Source organism: Scatophagus argus, chromosome 15, assembly GCF_020382885.2.
Source record: "Scatophagus argus isolate fScaArg1 chromosome 15, fScaArg1.pri, whole genome shotgun sequence".
Classification (NCBI taxonomy): Eukaryota; Metazoa; Chordata; class Actinopteri; family Scatophagidae; genus Scatophagus; species Scatophagus argus.
Window position 1 is genome coordinate 19,374,822 of NC_058507.1, and position 26,447 is coordinate 19,401,268.

Below are 26,447 nucleotides of genomic sequence, written 5' to 3' on the forward strand. Positions count from 1 at the left end.
ACAAGTAGTTAGACTGAAATAAATTGGGTGGACAAAATATTGGAAATATCTTTAAGTATAACACAATGCAATTCTCAAGAGAAGTTGAATACTTAAAATAGTTACACAAAAGTTGACCATTATAATCTTCTTGGAGGTAGGATTGGTTGATTGAGTTAGACTGTAGACAGCTAGGTGGACACATTCCAGTATTGTTTATATTTTTTGACTACTTTAAAGCTGCACTTGTCAGTATTTTATATTAACAATGAACATGGTGAATTATCACCTGAACTTGTTGTTATTCTTGGAGTCATTACGTTAATTGTCTGGTTTTCTTAGTCACACATTACTGTTGTGGTTCAGTCCTCTGAAAACCCACTGTATACTACCTGTCCAGCACCAAACAGCACTCACTCAAAGTTAGCAGCTAGCTAGTGAACATAGTGGAGCATTTAGCAACTAAAAGTCCACATAATTTGCTCGGGAATTGGTGGATACTAAGGGGCTTAAATTTCATTGTGATCACATCATAAAAAAGGAACAATGGTAGTTACTAGACATCAGTTTTGAGAAACTATTTCAGCTCCTACTTGAGGAGGCTCTCTCTCAGCACGAGACGAACCCTGAATGATGTGCAAGGTGATTGGTCCAGACAGAGGTGTACATTGATTGGTTGAACATATGAGCCAATACAACTGCCATGTAAACAACAGGTGGTAATAGTAGCTTTAAAAATGGACAAAACGTAGACAAACGTCCATCAGTCTGTTGTAGTTGTATGTCAGAAGTGACGTTGCTTTACTGACGGCTCACTGGCTTGTGTCACTTCTTGTTCCTGTTCGCAGTGTATATGCAAAGATCTCAGGTGAGCTTCCGGTTGGGCATTTCTTCTAAGAGAGTCCTCAGAACTGTGTGGTCTGAAAATACCTAATATTGGTCTTACATTGATCAGGGGACTGGAAACACCTCTCCAAATGAATGCTAATGTTACTCCATGTCAGCCAGATGTGTAAACTGACAGTTTGATATATAGTAGCTTAATAAGGTATTGATGTTGTGTTTACAGCCTGTTCTGCTGCTCAACAAAATCAATTAATTCACCTTAAAAGGCCTGAGCCTGCACATAGATGATCTAGTGGTGATGTGACGTTTTGGCAACTCTGAAACCACGCTTCCCCTGCTGCAGTCTTATGTGAATGTGTGTATGTGTGTGAACAGTCAGCTTAAATGGAAGCATTTCCTCATTAAGACATATAGTATATTTTATATTGTATATAATATACATGTATATATATATATATATATATTTTATAGGCTACATATATTGGGAACCTCGTGTTTCCGTTCTGACAGACGGTGTATTTGGCATTTGCGGGGTGTGTGTGTAGGCAGAGAGCGTGCGCTCAAGGCAGAGAGACCACGCGCGCCTGTAATAGCGACACACACACACACACACATAGAGAGAGAGAGAGAGAGAGAGAGAGAGAGAGAGAGAGAGAGAGCTGGTGGACAGTCTGATGCAGACCTCAGACCGGACATATTCGGTAAGAAAAAAGCGTCTTAATTTCATTTAAAAACGTTAGCTGTTGTTTAAAGTGGAGCCCGTGTGAACATTCCTGCTCACAGAGTTTGGTTATGAGTTATAGACTATGAACGCTAGCCGTTCAGATATGTTTTTTATAGGTGAAGTGACATATAAGCGAATTCCGCTGTTGTATATGAATTATTATGGAGGAGATAAAACATCAAAGCGGCATTTGTTTGTTTTGAAATGTTGTGCCGGATGTCCGATTTGGACATGGTTAAAATGCCTGTACAAGCTCTTCAGTTATTAATTATTTATCTTAACCATTAAGTCGCGTCAGCCGCTTTTGGGGAGACAAACATTTCCCATCACTGACTGGTCTTATGAAGCTGTGGGTGAAAGATGCAACAGCTTCAGAATGAGTGAATTTAAATGGCAGCTCTTATTTTCGTCCTTTGATGGATTGTGGAGCTTCGTGTAATATTCATGGAGTTGCCATGAGACGAAGCACTGAGTGGTGGGATGCGGCATACACCTCATCTCCACGTGTCGTGCTCCATTTGTTTCCTTGTTGAAGACCGATCCTGTACCAAACTATACAGTTAAAACTGTCATAGGAAGCTCAATCTGAACTTGTGATTTCAGAGACAATGCAAGTCCTTACAGGAACATTGGGAATATTATGGAGATGCTAAAAGAACACCAAAGGTTGACATCACAGACAGACACTCTTCTTCATCTCAGTATTGTTGTGTTGAGGTGTGGATTTTTAGTGTGCTGCTGTGCTAATGAGGAGCAGGGGGCTTGGCACAGCTGTCCTGGCTGCAGGTTACAGATGACTGCTGCCTCACGTCAGCAGCTTTCCAACTCACTGACTGACTGATGTGTGGCTGAAACAAACACACTTTTTTCCTTATTTTTTTTTAGCTTATGATTGTTGGATTCACAGAAGACAAGAACAGTAACTGGGTGACTGATTACAGGAATGGATAACTAGACTGTATCTTAAAGGGTCACTGCATTCAAAGTGCAAAATGAGCTTATATTCCTGCTTGGTGTCCAGCTGTGCAGTTTGAGATCTTCGCAGAATGAAATTACACATGCGTTGTTCAAACCATGGAAAGATCTTTTTGAAATGTGATTTGTGTTTTGGTGAAAAGATGGATGTTAATCTTTCACATACAGACTGCAACTTTTTCCCTCTTTAAAGCATGTGTAATGTGAAACAGATTTAGTCGTAGCAGCAAACCTACAGAGAAGTACAGTGGTGCAAAGTAACTAAATTCCTGTACTCAGGTACTCTACTCTTTGTTGTACATTTTGCTGGTAGTACTTATGCACTTTTAGTCAAGTAGAATATCAACTTTACATGTAACAGAGTATGTAATATTGTTACTTTTCCTTAAACAAGCTCAGTACCTCTTCCACCACTGGAAAATCATTATCCCACTCTGGAGATCTCCTCAGCTCTACAGAACTATTTTGAGTTCTTTGGCTTATTGTTGGGCGGTACGGTGGTGCAGTGGTTAGCACTGTCGCCTCATAGCAAGAGGGTTCCAGGTTTGAATCCCGGTCTGGGCCCTTCTATGTGGAGTTTGTATGTTTTCACTGTGTCTGCGTGGGTTTTCTCCGGGTACTCCGGCTTCCTCCCACAATACCAAAAACATGCACATTAGGTTAATTGGCTACTCTACATTGCCCCTAGGTGTGAGTGTGAGAGTGTGTGGTTGTCTGTCTTTGTGTGTCAGCCCTGCGATTGACTGGCGACCAGTCCAGGGTGAACCCCGCCTCTCGCCCGTAGTCAGCTGGGATAGGCTCCAGCTCCCCCCTGCGACCCTGACGGATAAGCGGTATAGTGGATGGATGGCTTATTGTTTTGGTATGAACAAGTCACTATTATTATATTACAACAGAAGCCACATCAACTTAATAAAACTCAAACTACATCTTGATTATCTTATAATGTTGAATCAAGAGCTCGCTAAAAGAGCTTCAACACAAACAGCAACCTCTATCTGCTGAGGAAAACCATGATGCGGTTGAAAGTACTAAACCTAGTAAGAGGACGTCAAGTCAAGTGTGAAACTGAATGTTTACACGCAGTGAGAAATTCAAAACCAAAGCCTAAGAATCTTTTTTTCTTTATGACTAAACCATTTCATCAAATGCAAATATTCTAGATGTCTTGGGGGACATTTTTTTCTGTAAAATTCAGTTCAACATTTTTTATGTCTTTGGACATTTTGAGATTTTATCAAATTTGACATTAATTAATAAGCTAGCATTAGTTTTTCCAGGAATCTGTCTACCAGCTTGCAGGTTGTTGTTCTTCCTGAACCTTGACTCCTTGCCCACAAAACCAGAGAATCAGCAGCTCTGTTAATTTATTGTACATTTAAGCTTCTCATCTATCATATAGAGAGATATTCAGGCTATCTCACGCTGACTGACTGGAGCAGCAGCAATGCAAAAGCACTTCGGTGCACCACAAAGCATCAGTGTTCACCATTTACATTAACAGCATGAGTCACAGCACAGAGAGAATTAATTTTAAGACATGACATACTAACTATAGAAAAATATCAAACTATATAGCCAGTTAAAAGAAAAATTGGACAATTATGCAAAGCATTTGAGCAACCACGTAAGCATAAACTTGTAAGCGGAATTGATTTCCCTTCATGGTGAGGTTTTTCTGATCACTAGTCAGAGCAGAACTCCACTGACCACACAAATAAGTGTTGATGTCAGTGTAATTGCTTTAGACTTGAGCTCTTCCTGGGTTCAGGCAGGCACCCTTTTTTATTCTCCTTACATCCTGGCCTTGGGCCCAGATCCAGACACTGGGCACCAGTTAGACAGAGTGCAGTGGCTCTTTGTGTACACTAACCTCATTCATGCATGAAAAACACTTGGTACTCTGCAGACATTGGCACAGAGGCGGAAAATGCCAACCCATGTGGCTTTACATACAGAATTCAGCAGAAGCTGAAGTGGTAAATGTGTAGACCACAGACTGCCAGGGGTCTTAATGGGAGTCCTTCTCAGGGCACCCTGGGATCTTCTCAAGGCCTCTCGAGAGGCCCTAGAATAACCCTATAGGGCTTGACAGGCCATGTGATCTTGCAATGCATTGTGTGCAGCGGTCGCCATTTTTGTGGGCAAAAGTTTTTTGTTTACATCACTTCGCGTTAGATACGGTGCAGCGAGAGTGAGACAGAGAGAGAGAGACCATGAAAGAATGGACCGAACAATAGAGATCGGCACTGGACCGTACCTAGACAAGCTGGACCCTGTTCCAAAAAATTTGTAAAATTGGTGAAATTGATCCATATAAGCACATGCAGTGATATTTATCTGGGTCTGCACACTGTATTTTCATTTATTACCTCATTTGCAGTGTTACTTATCTGTTTGCACACAGTCTTTTGCTGTTGGCTCCTTATTTGCACTGTTACTGGAACTTTAACAGTGTCACTGCACTGCACAAGAATGTTTGGAATAAACTGAAAAGATTTTGTGTTCAGACATTATTGCTTGAGTAAATGGCACATGGTCTAGAAGTTGGAATAGAGTTTCATATATTGCATATATGTTTTATTAACTTTCTTTGTAAAGTGTAGGCCTGGTGTTTGTCGCCATATGAGCAAGTAGCAGGTGATGAGATTTTCCTGTGCCTGATATATCAATGAGCTGTTGAGGATAAATAGAAAGAAGCAGAGGAAGATTAACAGCCATTCATTTTATTTTCAGAAAAACACCACCAACACCAGTCTGAAAATGCTGTGAACAGGTGTCGGGTGATTGTGTTGAAAGTGATGTTTGGTTGTCTCACGGCTGCTACCCAGGCCATTGGGCGTCTCCTTGTTAGCTCACAGATCTGAGGTCCTTAGCTTTGCTTCCATGTTGGAAATGAGAAAAATCTTATCCCATCGTTTTTTTTTTACTGAAGTGATCATGTGAACGATTGTGGCAGTTTAGGACACAACACGTTTGCACCATGTTTTAACTTGTTAAAACAAAACAACAGAACACAAGAGTAGCGCCAAGCATGCAGCCGGTGTAAACACACTTTTCAGTTGCCCACAAAGCCTACATTGCGTTGTGGTTTTCCCACTCCGCTACATCACACTTTCGAGCCCTATTGACATTTGAAGACTACTGAAACTTGAATCAGGGCTACTGGATTCCATGTGGCCCACAGGGAGGTTTCAGTGGTCCTCAAGGCCATTCCGGGGCTGTTTTGCAAAATCTCTTTGAATTTTTCTGGCACCTCTGTCAGATGCTCATGGGGCACTTGGGACTAATATTTTTCACATGGTTGTTCCAGGGTCTTTAGAAGGACCTATAATGATGAAATTGGGTCTTCAAGATTACTACTAGTGTGAGGAAATAGACTTGAGGATCCATTAGGCCTATACCAGGCCACCAGTTCCTGCTTGAAAAGTCCTAAAAAAAACAAAACAAAAAAACCTTCAGTACTCCTGAAACCTCCACCAGAGACACAGTGGTTCCTCCACCATGCCCACAAGGAGCCCTCCATGGACCCTCTTAAGGTCCCATAGGATGCGAGAAGCTCTTTGTGGAGCCCTGAGACCTTCATCAAGACCACTGCCATCCCTTGGTGCCCTCTTTAATTCTCAGGGGTCCTCAAAGGTTTCAGGGAGACACAGACTTTCACAGTCTCTTGAAGGCCCATTGATGGGTCTTCAGGGGTGCTTCAAAGGAAGATGCAAGCCCATGGGCTTCCCTCCACCAGGTTCAGAATAATGTGCAGTGGCCCTGCAATGGAGTTTCAGGGTCTACCTGTAGAGTCCCAGGAGGCCTCTAGGAAACTCAGGCTTTCCATGTGGGGGCTCTGAGGATTTTTTCATTTTGAAACACCCCACATTCACTACCATGACATGATTTGACAGATAGTCACTGCTTGACCATTGTTACTACATTTAGCTCATTAGTTAAGTCATAAATGAAGTGTAATTCTATAATTGCACCTAGGATAAAAATCTTTTGGGAAGTCCTGATTGAAGTTCTAGGACATGAGAAGATTAAACACAGTTCAAAAATAAAAGTTATTTTAAAGATTATTTTTCATTATTTTATCCTCTCGCTCTCCGTCTCTTTCCTTTTATTTGATATACTTATTGTTCAGAGTATTTGGGTGAGAGGCAGCTAGCAATTAGGCCTCTGGCTAAACATCTCTGAGATTACCTGAGTTAATATTCTGTGTAAGTGTTTAGTGGTAGCAGGTGTTTGGGGTCCAGCATAGCACCAGCAGTAGACCAAAATGTTGCCCTGTTATAAGTGAAGTGTTCTTTTACTTATCCATCAGTCAGGATATTAGACTATTATGAACTGAAGCTGGCTCATGTAAAGCTCATATCTTATTTACAGGAAGCTAGATCGGCTTTCATCCTCATGACGAGAGTACCACTGATAAGTGCATACTGAGGCATGTGAACATCTGTCACATTTACTGTTACTTTTAACTGCGTAGGGGCGATTATTTTACAAAGTATGCTATTTGGACAAAAGTACTGGGACACCTGATCATTACTCCCAACAGGGATGTTAATGACATCACATTCTAAATACACAGACATTAATATGGTGTATGTTCCCCTTTTGCAGCTATAACTAGCTCCCACTCTTCTGGGAAGGCTTTCCACAAGCTTTTTTGTTTCTGTGTGATTTTTTGCCCAATTATGCAGCAGAGCATTTGTGAGGTCAGGCACTGATGTTATATGAAAAGCCTTGGCTTACAATCTCCATTCCAGTTCATCCCAAAGGTGTTCAGTGGGGTTGAGGTCAGGGCTCTGTGTGGGCCAGTCAGCTTCTTCCACACCAAACTCATCCAGTCATGTCTTTATAGACCTTGCTTTGTGCACAGGGTTGCAGTGGTTAGCACTGTCGCCTCACAGCAAGAGGACTATGACTTCTAGTTCGGATTTGGGCCAATTAGGTGAGAAATTTGCATGTTCTGCCTGTGCCTGCATGGGTTTTCTCTGGGTTCTCTGGCTTCCTCCCACAATCCCAAAAACATGCACATTAGGTTAACTGGCTACTCTAAATTGCCCCTAGATGTGAGTGTGTGATTGTCTGTGTGTGTCGGCCTTGCACTTGACTGGCGACCAGTCCTGGGATGGGTTCCAGCCCCCCTGCAACCCTGCATGGATAAAGCAGTATAAAAAATGGATGGATCGACAGGTGGAGGGATGTTTCTGCTCTCTGTGACGCATATCGTGTTACCTTATTGTTATTATGTGTCCATAACTTATCACTTTGAGCCAGCTGTCCTACAGTTCAGCCCTTCACATGAAGCAACAGTCTCAGGTTTACTGTGTGCATTGTTTGTGGCCATTTTGTTAATTGTTTATTTGTTTGTGACTTTACACCACTATATTGAACTTTAAACTGAAATTTAAAAGACAATGCCCTTCAATGGACATGTATTATTACTTAATATTGAAACCTTATCTCAGTGATTTTGTAGGGCATACAAATATCAGTTAGTTAGTATTTTATTTTTTTCATTATTTAAGCTTATATTGTGTATATTGCTATATAAATCGAAGTCGACAGGATACACTACACTGAAACCCAGAGTGCAGTCACTTTGTATGTTGTTTTGCTTAATGAAAGAGAACAGAGTGGTTGCAATCAAGTTGGGTACCTGTGAGTTTAAACATCAGTGAAATCACTCTGATTGAAAACACAACTTGTTGCAAGTAAATATGTAATAACAATATTGACCACTTTTTATTTTTATCACTTTTTATAATTCAGTTTAATCAAAATAAACAGCACAATAACTCTGCTGATGGGAGGGGCCTTCAGTGAAAACAAAAGAGAACAAAATCCCACAGAGAAAATGTCTCATTGCTGTTTTGTGGGCAGGTGATGTCTGGGAAATGCAGTGCAAAAAACCCACAGCAATTAGGGCTTAGCAATAAAGATAGACACAAACAAACAGCTACAGAGGGTTTTGCAAAACACCCCTATCATGAATACTGACATGGACAAAACATTTTTTCTTTTTTATAATCAGATCAGTATATCTTTTTGATCTTTCTTTGCAAGAGCATATCTTATTAAAACTGACTGGGCTCATCCTCATCATCAGAGTTTATTGAGATGTTTTTGAGCTAATTTCAATTGCACATGGTCTTCCATTTAGCTGTTTGTGTTAGCCAATTAATAAACTATAGTATTCTAACATGATAAAAGAAGTTAATGAACATGCTAAACACTGCCTGCTAACATTCAAATTATCCGTGTTTGCTTTCACAAAAAATCAGCAGGAGCCAACATAGTGGAATTCAGCAGCAAAAAAGCACAACACCAACCTTTTTGATGCTGAATTCCACACTAGTTTGATGCCATAGTAACTTGAATCACTAAATCTGCTCTTACCAAATGCCACAAACAGTAAACAGTGACTTTGTACATCCTTGCCCACATCAAAAAGGCAAACCGAGTAATATGTTGATGTTATTCAGAGTGACGGTCTCACCAGCCTCAGAGGCGGTGGTCTGGCTGCTATAGGCCAAGCACTGCTACGTTAACACATTTATCTAACAGCAGAATGAAAGTGGTGGGAGAACTAGATCATAATATAGCACACATAAAACCAGATAGATTCTCCAATTTACATTTATAGTAAGTCATAAGAACGACTGTTCTTGACGTAAATTGGAGGAAATGATCAATCCAGATCTGATAGTTGCTCTGTGACAACAATTACTAATCAGCTCTCCGCAGCTGACATAGGTTGAGGTTATGTTAATTTTAGAATATTATGATGGGAAAGCAGATTGTTTTGGGAAAATCTAGAAAAAGGTTCGACTCTTTAGATGTGTGATTGTGATGCAGTTAAAATGAAGTGGATGCTCAGTTACTGTGCAAGAATGTATGAACATCCATTTCATTTCACTGCATGCTTTACTTTGTATGTGCATGTGACAAATTAAAAACCTTGAGCCTTGAACAATATTTCAGTCAACATCAACAGCAGTCCACTGATGAGAGCGTTAATGATGATCTGTCATGAACAGATTTTTCTCGATCGATGTGACACAGGTTGATGAACAGCTCAGTAGGGTACATATCATCTTGCTTTCGGGATGCTCGGACATTGAATCATATCTGTTGGAGACCACATTTCGAAACAGACTGCAAATCAAAGACAAGTCCGGAGACAGAACCTGATTCATTGCTGATGAAAATGAAAATGATTTCCCTGGAGCACAAGAGGGAGGAAACCATACAGTAGTGCAGATTTTCTTATTGGTAACATTTAATCATTAAATCATTTCATTTTGGTCATGGAAAGATGATTAGATGATGATAATGAAAATTAAAATGATTACATTATTATTATTCCTAAAGTGAAATTTCTCATTAGAATCACTCATATTTTTGCATGACCTGAATAGACACTGTGCCAATGCTAACAAGATTTTTTTTTTCTCTTTATATGACCTAAGAGATGAACAGCAAACATCTGGAGAGACAGTAAAGTGGATCCCACGGAAACCACCTTCCTAGCATCTTTGAGCTACATTAATAAATTAAATTTTATCTGTTTCTCTGGAATTTGAGAAAGCTACAAGATAAACCTTAAAGTTCTGGAACATTTACAGTAAATGGACATTGAGTGTGAAGACTTTTTCTTCAGACTTTCCTTAACTAATGCATGTAGGGAGACATTGGCATGTTATTTGTTCCCTTTTTTTAAACTTCATATTTACCTTGATTCCAGAAAGCTGGAATGCAGTGTAACATGTAAATACAAAACAGAATGCAATCATTTTTGGAGATGCTCTTTCATTCTAAATCATGATACTGTCACCTGTTAACAATGAACCTGTTTACCTGTAGAATGTTCCAAACTGGTGTTTGTGGAGGAGGACACAACTTTCCCAGTCTTTAGTTGCTCTTGTCCCAGCTTGTTTGAAACATGTTGCTGGCATCAAATTCAGAATAAGCATATATTCACAAAAGTCAGATGTTAAAGAGGTAAAATATTAAATGTATTATCTTTATGTTTTCAGTTGAGGATTAGCAAATGATCATGTTTAGTTTTATTTATTTTTTACATAATCTCCCATCTTTTTGGAAATCAGGTTATATAAAAAAATCAGTACAACCGTAGCTCAGGTCTCACATGGCCCTCTGCAACATGTCCGTGACAGACAGTCAGTAGTCTTTTAAAGTTACAGGATAACGTAGATGGCATAAAAAAAACCACTGTGAGCTTCACTTGGCGAGTATGCTGATTTAATTTTGAGATTATCTTTAGTCCTCCAAACTGTGTAAACATAAATAAAGTATAACAGTGATGACACTGAGTAACTGATGGGTGTGAGCATACTTGTCGTTATGGGCTATAGTAGTTCAATGTGAATCATACAACAGAATCTGGGCAAGTTCCATATGACTAAGTTGGGGTCACTATGATGAGCTCACCGCTGTGCCACTGCGTGAGACCAAAGCCTAAAGACATTTCACATCATCCTCTGTTGTTACACAACTTCTCATTCCAGGAATTCAGGCATAATTGGTGCTGTCTGGTAAACTAAAACAAACACCGAGCGTGTGGTTTGCTTCCAAGTTTACAAGTAAGGAGCAAGCAAGTGAAAAGTGATGCTGTGATGTAACACCCTGTGATATGGAAGAAATGTGTTTATACGTCACTATCACTGCGTATCATCTTACGTCAATGTCCTAATAGAAGATTATATAAATGTGTTGAGACCAGTGATCACGGATGACAGTGCAGTGGTGGTGGGAATGACGATGGTGGATGCTGATGATAGTAAGGATACTGAAGATGAAAGCAATAAAGCTGAGAGTCGTGGATGAAGATAGTTCAAGTGCTGTGAAGGTGTTAGCACTAGTGTGTTTCTTTTAAACTGACAGGACCCTTACTGGTACCTGATTTATAACTGGCTACTGTTTCCATGGTTACTGCTGTCAGGGCCACTGATCATGGAACAGCAATGGCATTTCAGCTACCAGGGAAATAGGTTAAGGTATTGATCACAGGGTTGTTTGTTAACTCAATTATTCTGGTGTCTGGGAGATAGATTAAGTCTTTCTATGTTGAGTTGGTGGTGAAAAAATAGAGCTAAGAGGAGAGTGAACTAACATTCACCACATGTGCAGAAACACGTGAATGCTAACCCTGCTCTGTGTCACAGGGATGGCCGCTAGCATGTTAGCATAAGTTGTCTCCCAGAGGTAGCATAGAAACCACACCAAGGAAATAACGTAAGAGCTAACTTTACTCGTACTGAAGTTTCTTGAATTAAGCACCTCTTCTTTACATATTACTCAGATTATCAGGTCTGGGCTGATAAACAACGTTAATGTCATTGTTTAGTCACAGTTACTGAATACATGGTCTCTTCCTCAATATATTTCCACTTTTAACTACTCACTTTCCAAAAAGTTTCTTATTCTTAAAATTCCTTTAAGGATAAGTCTAACCTCATGCAGGTACTTCTGAGATCTGCAGGACTCACTAAAGTTATGATAGAATGGCAAATTCACATGAGAACATGAGAGTGTTGTTTTTATTTTACCTTTGTAAAACTGTTTGTACAAGAATAACCCACTCACTATTGTATACATTACACACACATACACACCCACGCATGGTTTAACCTCCTTCCAATTATCCCAAATAAGCTCATGTCATTGAATTACTTTATTAAAACCAGATCTCACAGCTGTACAGTGAGCAGGGTCTCTGACACAGTCTGGATAGATGTTGCTGGGGGGTCAGAACAAAAGGCCATAGACTGTCCAGAACAGCTGAAGGATAAGTTTGCTGGGAGCAGTAGAAAGGTTTTATTACTGTAGATATAAAGGTACGAATGCCATCCATACATTATACTGAGTCTGCCATAAAGTTGATAGTATCTAGCTGTTGTTAATTTAATTACAGTACACTCATGTTTCTAAAGGGTGATGAGTCTGGAGCTGCTGATCTCTCACAGGTACAACATTCTGAATACTGCTCTAAATCAAGTTTGTTTTGTTGGGTCTGTTTGTGCAGATATCGTTGTCAGCCACTAACAAGGATAAGGCTATTACCTCGTCATATTTCAGTATCTGACCTCTGCATACAAGATATTATGCATTTTTTATAGGTTACTGTCTTGTGTACATAAGTTAAACATGTACTGTAGACTTTGTTGGGTTTAGCCTGAAATAGCTGATTCATTCAACCTTGCACATACACCTGTAGCACATCACATTCCCTGTCACGTCTTGTTATTTCACTCTTTATGTGTTATGGCTCTGTGTTGCTAAACAGATGGGAAACCCTAAATGAAAAACACAACATGTTCATAGACGCTGCACTCTGATAACCCACACACCATAGTGACTGTGAAAAGAATGATGATGAAAGCTTTTGGGGCAATGTGCTCTTTGGTATTAACGTGTTACCACTTCCTGACTTCTTCTTCCTGACTTCTCAAGGCAATCAAACCAAAGTTTACAGACCTGTGCTGTGGCTGTAGCAACCAACAATCATACAACTGTCGCTGTATAATGAATGTTTGCCGTCCATAAAGATGGAAATCTTTCCCAAATCTACCAACCATCCACTAAGATGTGAACACAGTGTTTTGATTGTGGAGAGAGATGGTGCTTTTAAATGTGATGTGATGCTGCGTTTGAGTGGAGGAACCAGTGCTGACTGAAGGCAGGAAACGGTCTGCTGCGTTGACCCACCTGTTTTTCAGCAGAACATTTCTTACTTTTTATAATATGCAGGCAACCATACAAATTAGTTATTTTGTTCTGTACAAATTGATTAATTTAACTGAAAAAAAATGGAAAAAAAAAATAGAAATCTGCTGCTGTTCTTGCCAGTGCTTTTAAATGTCAAAGCTCAGTATGTAAAAAAAATATTATTACACCTGACATTTTCAGGAAACGAATTGTGGCTGCTGTTGCTTGACAAATGGTTTAGATAAAGATCATATTTAGAAAGGCAGGTGATGAATTAAAAGTCATTAAAAATGCAGGTTTATAGGTTTATTGATTAGCCTTCATTTCTGTTTCACTTACGGTTTCACTTTACTTAAATTCCAAGTGTTTGAAATCAGTTCTCACTGTTGTTTACAGTGTGTGATGACAGCTTTTTACTGCAGTATTACTGCAGTATCTTGGCCCACCAGCAAGTCTCATCTGTCTTTGAGCTGCAGTAGGATCGTTATATTAGCAGTTCTTGTGGCAGCCAGCTAAACTTTCTCTTATTTCTAGACACTCAAATGTCACACAGGTACTGTTGTTATTGTTCAGGCTCTCAGACATGAGAGGCGTAAAGACAGCACTGGAATTAGATTGATTCTCAGTATCAGCAGATACTTTTTGGATGTGGATGTACATTTTGTTCACCAGCTCTATTTACATGTGTGTCTGGTTACATTAGTCTGACACACATGATGGCCAGACTGTGTACTGACCTCGCAGGACACAGCGTGAGCCCAGTGAGGTTAGGTTGAGATTGAATGATGCACTATTGCAGCCGCAGGATATTTGTCCCCAGCTCACTCCTCTGTGAACAGGTGAACAGGTGAACAGGTGAAGGTGTGCAGAGCAAATGTATTTTTATACAAAGGGGGAAACATTGACCTTATCTTTCAAGAAGAAAATACATGTGTGTGTATGCAATTTATTCCAGATCACCTGGTTGAGTAAGGGTTAAAAACAGAGGGTTAGCTTGACTCTTAAGGAATGTCCCATGTGTCCAACTTAATCTGAATGTAGTTTATTTAGGAAAACCAGAGAGAGAGGAAGAGAGAGTGTTACAGATGGACAGACGGGTGAGAGAAAGAAAGATGATGCTTGTGGTTTAAGTGCACTGTGTTAAAGCAGCTCTAAATGGTTTTATACTGTGTTATTATGGAGACATTCTGGAGATGCTGGGATGCCAAAGCAAAGAAGGTTATACTCAGAGGCTTCGCTGTCCATCGACTCTGTGCTCACCGAAGGGAAGCAATGCTGCATTTAAATGCTATTCATAAATCCTGCTCATTTCACTGACCAGTTTGTACTGACAGCAACAATGGAAGTAACAACATCCACAACATAGTAGGAGAGAGAAAAAGCAAAACTACTATGCTTACCACCACTGCTTTTGCCTAACGATTAATAGAGCATATAAAAATACACATGCCGGAGTGTTTTCCTGTTGACTATGTCATATGTTGATGTTGGTCGGAGAGGGACAGAACACACAGAAGTGGACGAGACCAAAGACAGATGCAAACCAACACATATAGCTAAAATAAAAGTAAGCATTGTGCAGTGCCTGAGGTTGCACGGCGCTGGATGCTTGTGATGGTGTTGATTGAACACTGTGAACAAGAAATAAGGCACACGAGCTTATAGTTATATAGAATACCTCAGTTTATAGCAACACTATGAAACTTCTGAAGTGATTCTGGAGAAAGACAGATGATTGTTAAAGGTATATCAATGCAGGATTTTCCTGAAAAAATGTATAGATTCATGCAAAAATAATCATTCTCAGCCAGGACTTACTATCCACTAGAAGCGTGTGGTCATGTCTGTATCTACAGGCTTTTGCCATCTTGCGTGATTCTTACATTTTTTGGGTGATATCATCACGGCTAAATGCAGTTCTTGTAAGTCATCAGCATCAAGCTGCAGCTAAAATGTAGTGTGGTCTTGCGGCCTGTAAGAGTTAATTTGTTGATTCATAATGTGATCTCGAAATGCAGAGGCAGTTTCAAATTGTATCACTGATAGGGCTATTAATGTAATAATAATGTCTGGACCGAATGAACAGAATGAATATTACATCTATACTCTTAAATAAACTAAATCTGTAATGACAGGCAGTGTTACATTTTATTCACAGACACGATCACCATGAGTGAAATGACAAAATTGAATCAGGTAACGGAACAGGCTGTAGATGTGTTGTAAACAGGAATCAAGGGTGCACCTCAGTTTCCCTCTGACTCAAAGACAAATAAAGCTGAGCTAAGTGCATATATAGAAATATTGGCCTATTTTCCGTCAGTTAACACTGGCTATGACAGAAACCATACTGCATCATATCATATCCATCAGTCAAATGCTCACAATCACTAATAAGCTTAATTCTTCTTTGTTTTTGCACAGTGGCCACATTAAACTGGACTACCCAATCAGAGAAGACGAATACTCAACCGGATGAGACAAGTTTAATCGATCGCTGAATCTGCCACCATCATGAAGAGTCATGTGTGATTTGTGTGTGTCGTTACGTTATAGTTATGTGTGTTTGCAAACATGTATGAAAACATTCGTGTGAGTGTGCGCATGTTAAAGGTGAAGTAGTGTGAGTGTGAGTGGGGTATGATGGTGTTCACCATGTCTGAGGAGGACATTATTAACTGCACCATCAGCCATGAAATCCATCAGTATCTCTTCTCCTGTGTGTATATCCTCGTACTCTTGGTAAGTATATGTGCATCTTAAATGCCTTAACAAAACTGCTGAGATGTCTGACAAAAGTGCATAATTAACATTAAAAATTCTGTTTGCAAATTGAGGTCAGTGTGAAGCCTAGTTCCTTCTTGAAACACACAACCTTGCAGCGCTGCAATGTTGAAAAGAACAAGCTCAGCTAACATGTGCAAATTGCTGCATGAGTCACAGTCTTATGTTGCATCAATGGGGGTCATGTTACGAAACAAGAAGGATCCCTGTGGTAATATTGACTTTGTAGGTGGATTTTTTTTTTGTCTAGGGTGACGTAGGGCAGCGTAATGGATTTGGCACAGTGTCACATCACATTGTGTTTAAACCTGGTGAGCTTATGGGGTCTCCTCTGGGTGCCCCAGTTGTTTTTCTTTTGCAGGAACATGTTAAGTCCAACATGCAGCCCAGCAACAGGCGCAATCTGTGGAAACAGTGGATTTAAATATAAAAACAAAACAAATTTTGCCTTCTCCATTAAAGGTTTGGAGAGGAGGGAAAGTGAATGGATGATTAGATGGGGTTGTGACAGCAAATCTGTGCCAAAACTTTAGTCGTATGCCCATTCTGTAGTGGGGTATGGAGATCGGGCAGGTGGATGGGCACATAGTGAATCCTACTAGCAGAAGACAAAAGTTTATGCTCTGTTGGAGACCTGTAACATTTGCCATATTAGTAACTTTAATCAAGTGTTTTTGTTTCCTAACCCCAACCTATCATGGTTTACTTGCCATCACCATGAACTTTGTCTAATTTTAACCTTCCTGCACAGTAGCTGTGCTTTATTTTCATTTTAACCATGCTAAGGTTCTCATGTGCAGAGTTTGTAAGAAAGCATGGATTTTCAAAATGTAGCCAATGGGTATTCTTGTCTGATAATATGTTGTCAGAGTGAAGGGGAGGCAAGTGTTCTAAACATGTGCTTTAGTAATCAAGAAATGAAGGGGAGGGCAATCTACCTGGTGAAAAAGAATCAACATAATTATAGTAAATGATCTTCTCGATTCTAGATTGGCGTTCCTTCCAACTTGTACTCTTTATACCACGCTGCTCTGCAGCTGAAGCAGAAGAATGAGCTGGGAGTTTATTTGATGAACCTCACTGTATCTGATCTGTTTTACCTGGCATCATTACCACTGTGGCTACAGTACATCTTTCAGGTAAACTAAAACTAGTCATTTATTCTGTTTTTGTGCATGTTATTTGCTGAATCATTGCAGTCCTACTTAGGGATTCTTTCATTTTAGATAACTGAATGTTCTTCAACACTGCAACTTCTTGGTTTCTTTTAGCATGTTTAAACAGTGCCTTTTAAAAGTGTGCTTAAAGGATGATTCTCTGATTTACATTACTCTTGCTGTAGAGAGTGTACCACTGTACTTCAACTTCAACAGCTTGTACTGGAGGTAGAAGTTTGGATAATGCACATGATGTTAAACTCACTTCAGTTTCAATGACAAGGGGTGAGAGGCGGGGTACACCCTGGACTGGTAGCCAGTCAATCACAGGGCCCACACACAAAGACCACACCCCCCCACTCACAGCTAGGGGCAGTGTAGAGCAGCCAGTTAACCTAATGTACATGTTTTTGGGATTGTGGGAGGAAGTCAGAGTATCTCAATGAACATAGAGTTAGAATTGTAAATAAAAAAATTACAAAGTATAAGTAAAAAGAATGATGGATAATGGGTGTTATGTACAGGTTGATGAAAACGTTACACATAATGGTTTGACCTTTTGTACATTATGCAATAACATATCACATCTTGTGTTCATTACATTATACTTTTATCGGAGTACTGCAGTGCACCTATGAAGCTTGCAAATGCATACACAAGCAGTAGTTTGTGGCTTGTTATGAGAGTTATGCAACCACTGTCCTTACAGTTGCAAGTTTACATGGCATTCAGTCAAACATCTAACTACTTACTAGGTGATGCCATGGTTGTAGCAGGTCGTAGCATGGCAATAAGCAATATAGTTGGATGAAAGCAAATAGTTAGTGTTCAAGTGTTTTCATTTACCTACGTGATATTTTGAATCAATTGTCAGTATGAGCATTGCAACTGTTTTTTTTTACTTTCTTGCATGACATGCACCTTTATTATGACTGAACCTAAATTTCAGCCAGATGATAAAAACTGTAAATATTCTTTTCCATCACTTAGAGGATGAAAACAGGGAAATATCACTCCAGTGTGCTCCTGTAACACTGCTGATCTTGATCACTGATCAGAATAATCTAAAAACCCAGCAAGCATCCCTCACTGGCTTCCTACCCAGAATCATGTGCAATATTATGTCATTATATAATATTATGTCAGTCTAAATGTACCTAAATGTTTCAGGATGATGACTGGCAACACAGGGAATGGTTGTGTCAGCTGTGTGGCTTCCTCCTTTATGAGAACATATACATTAGCATTGGCTTCCTGTGTTGTATCAGTCTGGATCGCTACCTGGCTGTGGTCCATCCTTTAAGGTAATTTTTTTAAACACTTTTCCTCAGTACACTTGCAGTTTAACCAAACTAAAACTTAAATTGATTGATGAGGTTAATTTTAATGCCAATGACCTGATTTGTCTCTTTTTGTTACATCCAGGTTCACCTCTCTTCGTTCTATGAATGCAGCTTGGCTTGTTAGTGGCATCATCTGGCTGAAAGAGATTGCTGTGGGCGTAGTTTTCTTTCGCCATAAAGAACTGAGCCAGAACCGCAAGAACCAATCAGTGTGCTTCGAGCACTACCCCATGAAGCCCTGGGAGTATCCAATCAACTACTACCGCTTCACCATTGGCTTCATGTTTCCACTGGCTATTCTATCGGTAGGAAAAGCATTTTACAAATCTATTATTAATCACAAGGCACAAAAGCTACTTAGTTAGTTTTAGGAAAAGATTGGTGATGTTTCGCTTCACACTGGATGCACACTCAAGACTACTGACCTCCACCTGTGTTGGGACCTTGTTTTTGCAATCTACATCACATTGTGCACTTTCTCTGATTGTCTCATGTTGATGTGAATGAGCTGACATTAGAGCAGCCCCGGGAATGGACAGACAGTTAGTTTCAAGCCTCTAGTCACAACATCACTCTTAATATTCCCAACCACTGATACTGCTGACATCAGCCCTGAAAATCTTATTGAAAATTGGGTACTGTCATCATGAAATGATGATTGCCTTTGTGACTCTTCTCTAATTCTGCTTTTGTAAAAGTAGCTCTAACAATAGTGCTATTGCTATATAAATATGTCCTTGCTTTGCAGTAAGATAATCAAGATTCAAGATTGGAAAAGTAACACGTAACAAAAATTACAATAATGTCATCAATGTAATCAATTACTGAGTTTAATTAAACTTCTTGTCACACTTGTGTAAAGAAAAAAGTGGTTAAAAAATGCAATATAGTGTTTTTTCAGACAGGGAGAAGAAAGTGTGATTATTCAGTTAACATATCAAGCCCAGTTAGGTATGTTGACAGTCCTGATTGACGTTTTTCTGTCCAGATCAGCTACCTGTGTGTCCTTCGCGCTGTGGGTCGGAGTGCTGGCACACAACCCGATCAGAAGATGAGGATCAGGCAGTTAGTTAGCAGCACCATCCTCATCTTTCTTGTTTGCTTCTCCCCGTACCACGTCTTCCTGTTAGTACGCACCCTGCTGGAACGAGACTGCAACTTTATCGCAGGTACACTTCCTTCAAAGTAACCCAGTGACTCAGGATGAAAACATTTTTGTCTTAACCTTGTGGTCTATGTTCTTATTTCCCAGGGATATTTAACTACTACCACCTGTCATTGTTGCTGACCAGCCTGAATTGCGTGGCTGACCCTGCTCTTTACTGCTTCGTAAGTGAAAGCGCCCGCCGCGGCCTCTACAGAACCATATTGAGGCCCATTGCCAGGATACTATGCTGTTGTTGTCGCCGTGGCAACGCCAGCCCGGGAAACCCAGCGACCGATTCCCACGAAGTTGCCACCGACGAAAACAATGGCCAACCAACCGTGATGTTGCTCACACATACCAACACACTCAATAACGGAAAATCAGACGCTTACAAGAAAAACACAATTTTAATCACACAGACTGATGAAAAAACTATCATACCCTTCACTGTACAAAATAACAGAAACTATGACAAATGTGAGGACAGCAATGGAAAACCCATCTGTGCGATAGCCATGGAAGAGCAGAGCCAAACGACTGAAAGGACTGAGGAGAATGACAAGTGTACTAGCTAGAACACAAGACTGATTCCCAGACTAAGCTGAACAAATCTAACAGGGAGTGGAATACGCACAACAGATCAACCACAACTCACCCGACTGTGAGGCTCAGTGTGGCAGTGGCCCTAATGTGAGCTGGCTGTCCTACCCGGCTGTGTTTACATCATCGTCATCCAATGGCATTGAAAACATTTTCTTCTCTCTCTTGGGTCTTTATACTGAACTCTGATACAGCAGCTGCCGCTATGTGAGAGCTCAACATGAATCTGTTTTTACACTGTAAATGCCCTGTCTGCAGTTCTCTGGCTTATCGATGGGAGGTAATTGGAGACGTATTTTGTTATTGACAAAAGAGCCTTATGCATCAGGTCATAGTTATTGAACTGTAATTAATAGTGCATTTGGGTACGAAACCCTTAGAAGGGAACTTGCCAGTATTTCTTTAATAAAATATTACTGTACCACCTTCTAATAAAGAACCATTTATAAAGGGTAGTTGTAACCATTAGGTTTATTAATGGTTTATAAATCATTTACTTATGCTCTATAGATTAGTTGTAAGACATTTTTAACACAAATGTTTGGGTCACCAGCTCTTGCATAGCCAGAAACTATATTGCAGGTGGGCATGGAGAAAATTTAGTGTGCCTACTTCCAGGTCTTGAGGTGCAGTATTTTTGCAGGCCACATTTGTTACTTGTGCATCTGATGGAACACATATGCTTCTATTTTGGTCAAAACAAATCTTCTATCTTAAATCTATCTATCTATCTTCACAGGCTGCAAAACGGCTTGTGTTTCACTTGAGCATGCACACACAAAAAAAGACTTGAAGCACATTTTTACACCATAAGTATTTTCTGTTGTTTTATAATGACAGTGATTGGTGATTGTGTATTGGTCCCTGCCAAAGCTTGGCTGACCTACAGTCAGTCTTGTGCCTGAAGATCTCCTGTGTAGACACAATGCAGAAACACATCAATCATGCAGAAACAGCAACATAACAAAATTTTGATCGCTGTTAAAAACATGGCTGTGCATCCATGCCAGGTTTTTACAATGTAAATGACTTACTAAAGACTGGATTATTATGAAGGATTTTGAGGGTTTTATATCATTGTGTAGCTACCCAGTAGTGTTACTTATCTTATCAAATACAAAAATATTGCTCCAAGTACTTTTGACATTGCTGAATATAACTTGCCTGTGCCTTCATGCCTTTATGAGCTTCAGGTGCATGGTTGAACTATATACACAGACACCCATACACAGCGAACAGGATAAAGTGTGTACTGTGACTGAATTCATGCAAAATATAGAGCCTTCCCACAGGATTGTTTTTGTGCTTTAAAACATAATCGCCACTCAAATCTTCGAAGCTAACCCACTCTCCATGTTTACACTGTCAACAAACTTCTGGGTTGAAGGAGAAGAGGGAATCAGTGCTGTAACCTATGTCCCTGTTTTTTGCTAACGGCTTAGTGGGACTTTACATTTTAAAAACTCAATCCAACCATTAATTCCAACTTTTAACTTTTTCTTTTTTTTTTTTTTTTATAAATGTTGACTTATGAGAAAGTGGTACCAATGTGTTTATTTAAAAAGATGTCAGTGAACTCTATCCTTGTAGTGCATGAGCTCATTGTGCTAAACTAGAAGGCTGAATACTGCTACATATAAGTTACTGGGTATGGGGTTGAATATATTAAAGTTGTCTTTGCCGTGTAAATTTCTTTGACAGAAATCTGCCAGCTACCTACCCTCTACAGTGTTTTGTTCAGCATAATGTAACCATGGATTGTTACTTGAGCATAGCATCATCAGTATAGATCTAATTAGCTTTAAAGTAAGACTGTGTAACTTTTGCTAAACATCCAATGTTCCCAGTACTCTGACAAATAAGGAAACGGTAAATGGTAAAACATAATGTAACAGTGGTGGATATAGGAGTCTGCAAGTCAGTAAAATGACTCACAAGTCCTTCACAGCATGCAGCTACTGCCTGTTACACAGCAATGGCACTGTAAAGTTTGTTAGGATAGCTAACATTAGCTAAGCTAGTGGTTGCACCACACCTGCTGTAGCAGCAGATCCCCTATATAATTGTAATGCAGGGCTGATGAATTTAACTAAGAGGAGGATAATTGTTTCTTTTTCAAATGTTACACAGTTTTGCTTTAAACAGTAATTTAATTATTTTACTGGACTGTCTCTCTTTGCTTGCTTGCTAAATTTGTTACCAAATTGTAACAAGTGTTACTATTTAATGTTTGAAAAATAATAATAATGTCATTTTGACTTTGAGTTAGTGGCGATTTAACTTGAGGTTATCAAGGAAAGCCTTAACTGGTGTTTATCTGCACAACAACAGTAAATAAGATGTTGGTTAGTTGGTTCGGTATCAAATTAATCAGAGTTTGTGCATGCTCATACAAAAGCTGCATGTTCTGCAACGCAGGCAGGCCGAGTTTTTACATCATGTCTCGTGTTACTTATTTTTCTCCAGAAGAATACATGATGATAATGGCAGGATGCGGCCTGTGCCCACACATAATCAGTGGTAAAACTTGTTCCCATTGTTTTCCGAAGAGGAAAATGGTGGTTCCCAACTTGGTTAGGCACTTGGCGCACCACTCGAAATTGCCACAGAGTGCTGCACTCAAACTTCAAATTTTGTCAACTTTGCTTGGCATCCCATAGAAATTCTGATTCTTCTTCTTTTTTTTTTTTTTTTGCAAAAGAACAATGTAGGAAATGATAAACGTCTTCTGACCTTTTCCTCTGCAACTGTCTGCGCTGTGCTCTGCGCCTTGCCTTGCCCTGTGGAGAGCTAAGAGCAAATTTCTCATCCTGTGAAGGCAGCTTAAGAGAAGAAATATAAAGGGGAACAATCTCAAATGTTTACATATTGCTATTTGCATGCAATATAACAATACTGTTATGGTCATAACTTTATATTGTTAGTAATCTTTAAGTCCAACTGTTACTGGACAATAACATTCCAAACACTTCTTGTGTTGTTATGTTATGACATATTGTCTAAACTTTACTTTGGAAGTTTATAAAGGTCAGAAATTAATTTGTTAAAGAATTTCAACCAGATCTTATTCCACAGTCATGTTTAAAATCCTAGTGTCTATGGAAGTATAACATTACTTTAAAGCATATAAAGGTATAAATTTATTGACATAAATGTTAAATGTTGAAATCATATATCTTCCCAGTGACAAATGTGATAAAGTATATTTTTGTAAAACTTTGAAACTGCATACAAACAGCTTCTCTTTTGTGTGTGTGTGTGTGTGTGTGTGTGTGTGTGTGTGTGTGTCTCTGCATCTGAGTGTGGTTTCAGTCTGATCTCAATCTTCCCCTTCTGACGCTGGCGGTGTCAGCAAAGGAAACTGTGTTTTGAACGTCTGGCAAGTGTGATGCAGATTGATCAATTCAGGCCTTCCCGATTACGTCAGTGCTGCCATCAGCAGAGATGGGAGTTATCTGTGCGGTGCGACATTGAGGTCACAGCTTCTGGTTTGTGTCCTTATACCTCTGTGTTTATAGCTCAAGAGCTTGGATATTTTAGTCAACAGTGACAAATCTCTATAATCAGGCTACTTGATGGATTACTGTGATGTTTTTGTGTATATTTCATAGTCTGTTGAGAATTAATCATAATTATCTGGGTGATCCCAAGGCTTCTGCCAACACCAACATTTATTGGCTAAAGAGTCAGATATTTTCCTAAAAGGAGCAACAGAAGGGAACAGAAACATGAATGAATATTGCTGTTGGTCTGTTGGTTGTTTAAATAATCTACTGTTTGTTAGCAAAAATCAACTTTAAGTGGTGAAAAAATATGAATGCTGCAATTCATTAATGTGTGGACCACCAACCTGTGATAAAACACTGCTATGGCTTGCAAGCTTATCATAGTATTTAAACATCAGCAAGCTAACATGGTATAACATGTTTGACTTAGGTAAAATGCATTTTCTAACCTATATTACTAATTTTATTTAAAAAAAACCCCAATGACACTCAGAGCTAAAAATAAAAAAAAACAAAAACAGTGCTAAACTTGGCTGCATGTAAATGATTTGATTTGAGGATTTAATATTTAAATTTAAATGTCCTATAGTTTTGCAAAAATACTTTGATTTTGCAATCACATGTACAGGAGTTACATACAGTACATTTTCTATACTGTACTTGAGTGCAGTTAAGTTTTGTACTGCAGCACTTTCTTTTCAAGGGTATCTGGTTCTTTTAACATTAACAGTATTCCTTCTTTTCACGACTTGGTGAAGTGATGTTATGGTTGGCTGGATGTGAGTTATTAGTGTTTATTAATTTTAAGATATTTATAAATATAGCTGTCAGGTGAATCAGGAGCTGAAAATGAAAATGACTGTGTGTGAAAACAGAAGTGTGTCATTGTATTTGTTTTTGTAACATAATCCTTCCTCTGGAGGCAAAGTGTGCAATAGTCCAGACAAAAAATGGACTTCAGATGTGTATATGTATGAATAGGATGTGTGTGTGTGTGTGTTTGTGCGTGTGTGTGTAGAATACACATGTGAATTTGTGTGTATTAATCTTGGCAGTGTCAGCTGCTCCTGGCTGCTGCTGTTGTCCAGCAGGAAGTCACATTAAACTTGGGTCATGTCGGGGTCAGAGGTCACAGTTGAAAAGTAGATGAAGGGAGATGAGAAGAACAGTATGAAAAAACAGAAACAGAGAAGTGTGTTGAAGCTTGTTCCCATTCTGTTGCTTTACATCATAAAATATTAAATTTACTTCTTTTTCTACTGAATAAATTCCTAATCCATTTCAGAGGGCTAAGGCTGATGCAGTTCACGTTTCTGCTGTTGGAATGAGTAGAGGCTGAACTGTGATACAGTAAAAAATATGTAATAATAAAATGTATGTAATATATGAGCTGTATTTTAGAAAGCGTTTTAGCAGAGAGGGCTCACCACAGAACCTTATGAGAAGATGAAAAAGATGTGATGAAACATTTGACTGTGTATGGAGAGACATGCTGGTTCTCCCTTTGTGATTTATTGCATATGTAAAATACAGAAGTGTTAGGAGGAATGATTGGAAGAAAACCTTTGTGAACTACACTGAGCCTAAAACCAGTTACAGCAGATCACATTTTTGAATAATCATCACCAAAATTACATTGTGAATGTATATACGATAATTGCTGATTTCAGAGGTCACAAAAAAGACTGCAGCCGCTGAAATCACCATGAATTGCATTACATTATCTGCCTCGTCTCTGCTGCACAAACAGGCCCAAGAAGTTCTGCTGCTATGATCAGATAGTTGAGTGTAATTATGCAAGGTTTCAAGAGGAAGGTGTAACCCGTAAGTCAGGCATTGGCATTGCTTCAACTGAACTTCTTCTTCTTTAAAAACCGCCAAACATCTATGACTGAAAGCTGTTCATGAATAAATGCAGTACTTTTGACTGTTTAGGGCAGCAATGTTTTTGCAGACACACTTACTTCAAGATCATCTGAAGCAACATCATAATTTCCTCTTGTGACCGTGTGTGCTCCCTAATATTTGTTTTTAAGTGCGTCTAGTTTCATACAAGGTTAGATAAACATAATTTTTGCCTGAGTTGCGTTACTATGTCCATATACATTAGACTACAAACAAAGAGCGGTCTAATTTACAAAGCAAAATTATGGCCCCACTGTTGGGTACATCATGATATGACTGTCAATGAGTGCTTTAAATTAAAAAAAAAAAAAAGTCCCATTTTATCAGGCTTGGGAATTAGATTTTTTTTAACCTTGTTTCATAACGGCATTAATATGTTTATAAGTTACAAACTATAAAGACAGAGTTATCCAGTTTACAAAGCAAGGTTATCCATCTGCCCTCATCTGATGTGAATGACTCAGTAATGCGTGTTTTGAACTTATTGGAGGTGGCGACACCTGCTGGTTATTGAGGGGCATGACAAAAATAACACTGGGATCACCCCATTGTGCTTTCCAAAGCTTCATGTCACTATGAACGCAAGCTACATAGACAAGCCAAGTGTTTGAATCACGACATACAAACACACTCTGTTCACAGATGTAAATGTGGTGTTGTAATGTCATGTTGTATTGTGTGTTTCCAACGAACCTGAGGATATTGTTTTGTTTTCTTTATTAGGAGGAAATAATATAAAGACTCTTCATGAGC

The 26,447-nt window shown here is 39.3% G+C and overlaps 1 protein-coding gene across 2 annotated transcripts; it reads left to right on the top strand.

Annotated features, from left to right (window-relative positions):
- The first annotated feature begins 1,445 nt into the window (after nucleotides 1-1,445).
- LOC124072125 (ovarian cancer G-protein coupled receptor 1) lies at nucleotides 1,446-20,733 on the top strand. 2 transcript variants are annotated; one of them, XM_046413311.1, is made up of 7 exons: nucleotides 1,446-1,526; nucleotides 15,677-15,994; nucleotides 17,026-17,175; nucleotides 18,364-18,497; nucleotides 18,619-18,841; nucleotides 19,525-19,705; nucleotides 19,789-20,733. In XM_046413311.1, the coding sequence occupies exons 2-7, from the start codon at nucleotides 15,893-15,895 to the stop codon at nucleotides 20,256-20,258; spliced, it is 1,260 nt and encodes a 419-aa protein (XP_046269267.1). In that variant the 5' UTR covers nucleotides 1,446-1,526; nucleotides 15,677-15,892; the 3' UTR covers nucleotides 20,259-20,733. The 2 variants fall into 2 exon arrangements, with proteins under 2 accessions (XP_046269267.1, XP_046269268.1); XM_046413312.1 differs by lacking the exons at nucleotides 1,446-1,526; nucleotides 15,677-15,994 and having other exon boundaries at nucleotides 16,639-17,175; nucleotides 17,379-18,497.
- The last annotated feature ends 5,714 nt before the right edge of the window (nucleotides 20,734-26,447 follow it).

What these genes read in the sequence shown, in the direction of transcription:
- LOC124072125 (XM_046413311.1), top strand. Translation starts at nt 15,893, where the DNA reads ATGATGGTGTTCACCATGTCTGAGGAGGACATTATTAACTGCACCATC. An exon ending in GGCTACAGTACATCTTTCAG is followed by an intron (nt 17,176 to 18,363) that starts GTAAACTAAAAC and finishes TAAATGTTTCAG; the next exon opens with GATGATGACTGGCAACACAG. An exon ending in TTCCACTGGCTATTCTATCG is followed by an intron (nt 18,842 to 19,524) that starts GTAGGAAAAGCA and finishes TTTTCTGTCCAG; the next exon opens with ATCAGCTACCTGTGTGTCCT.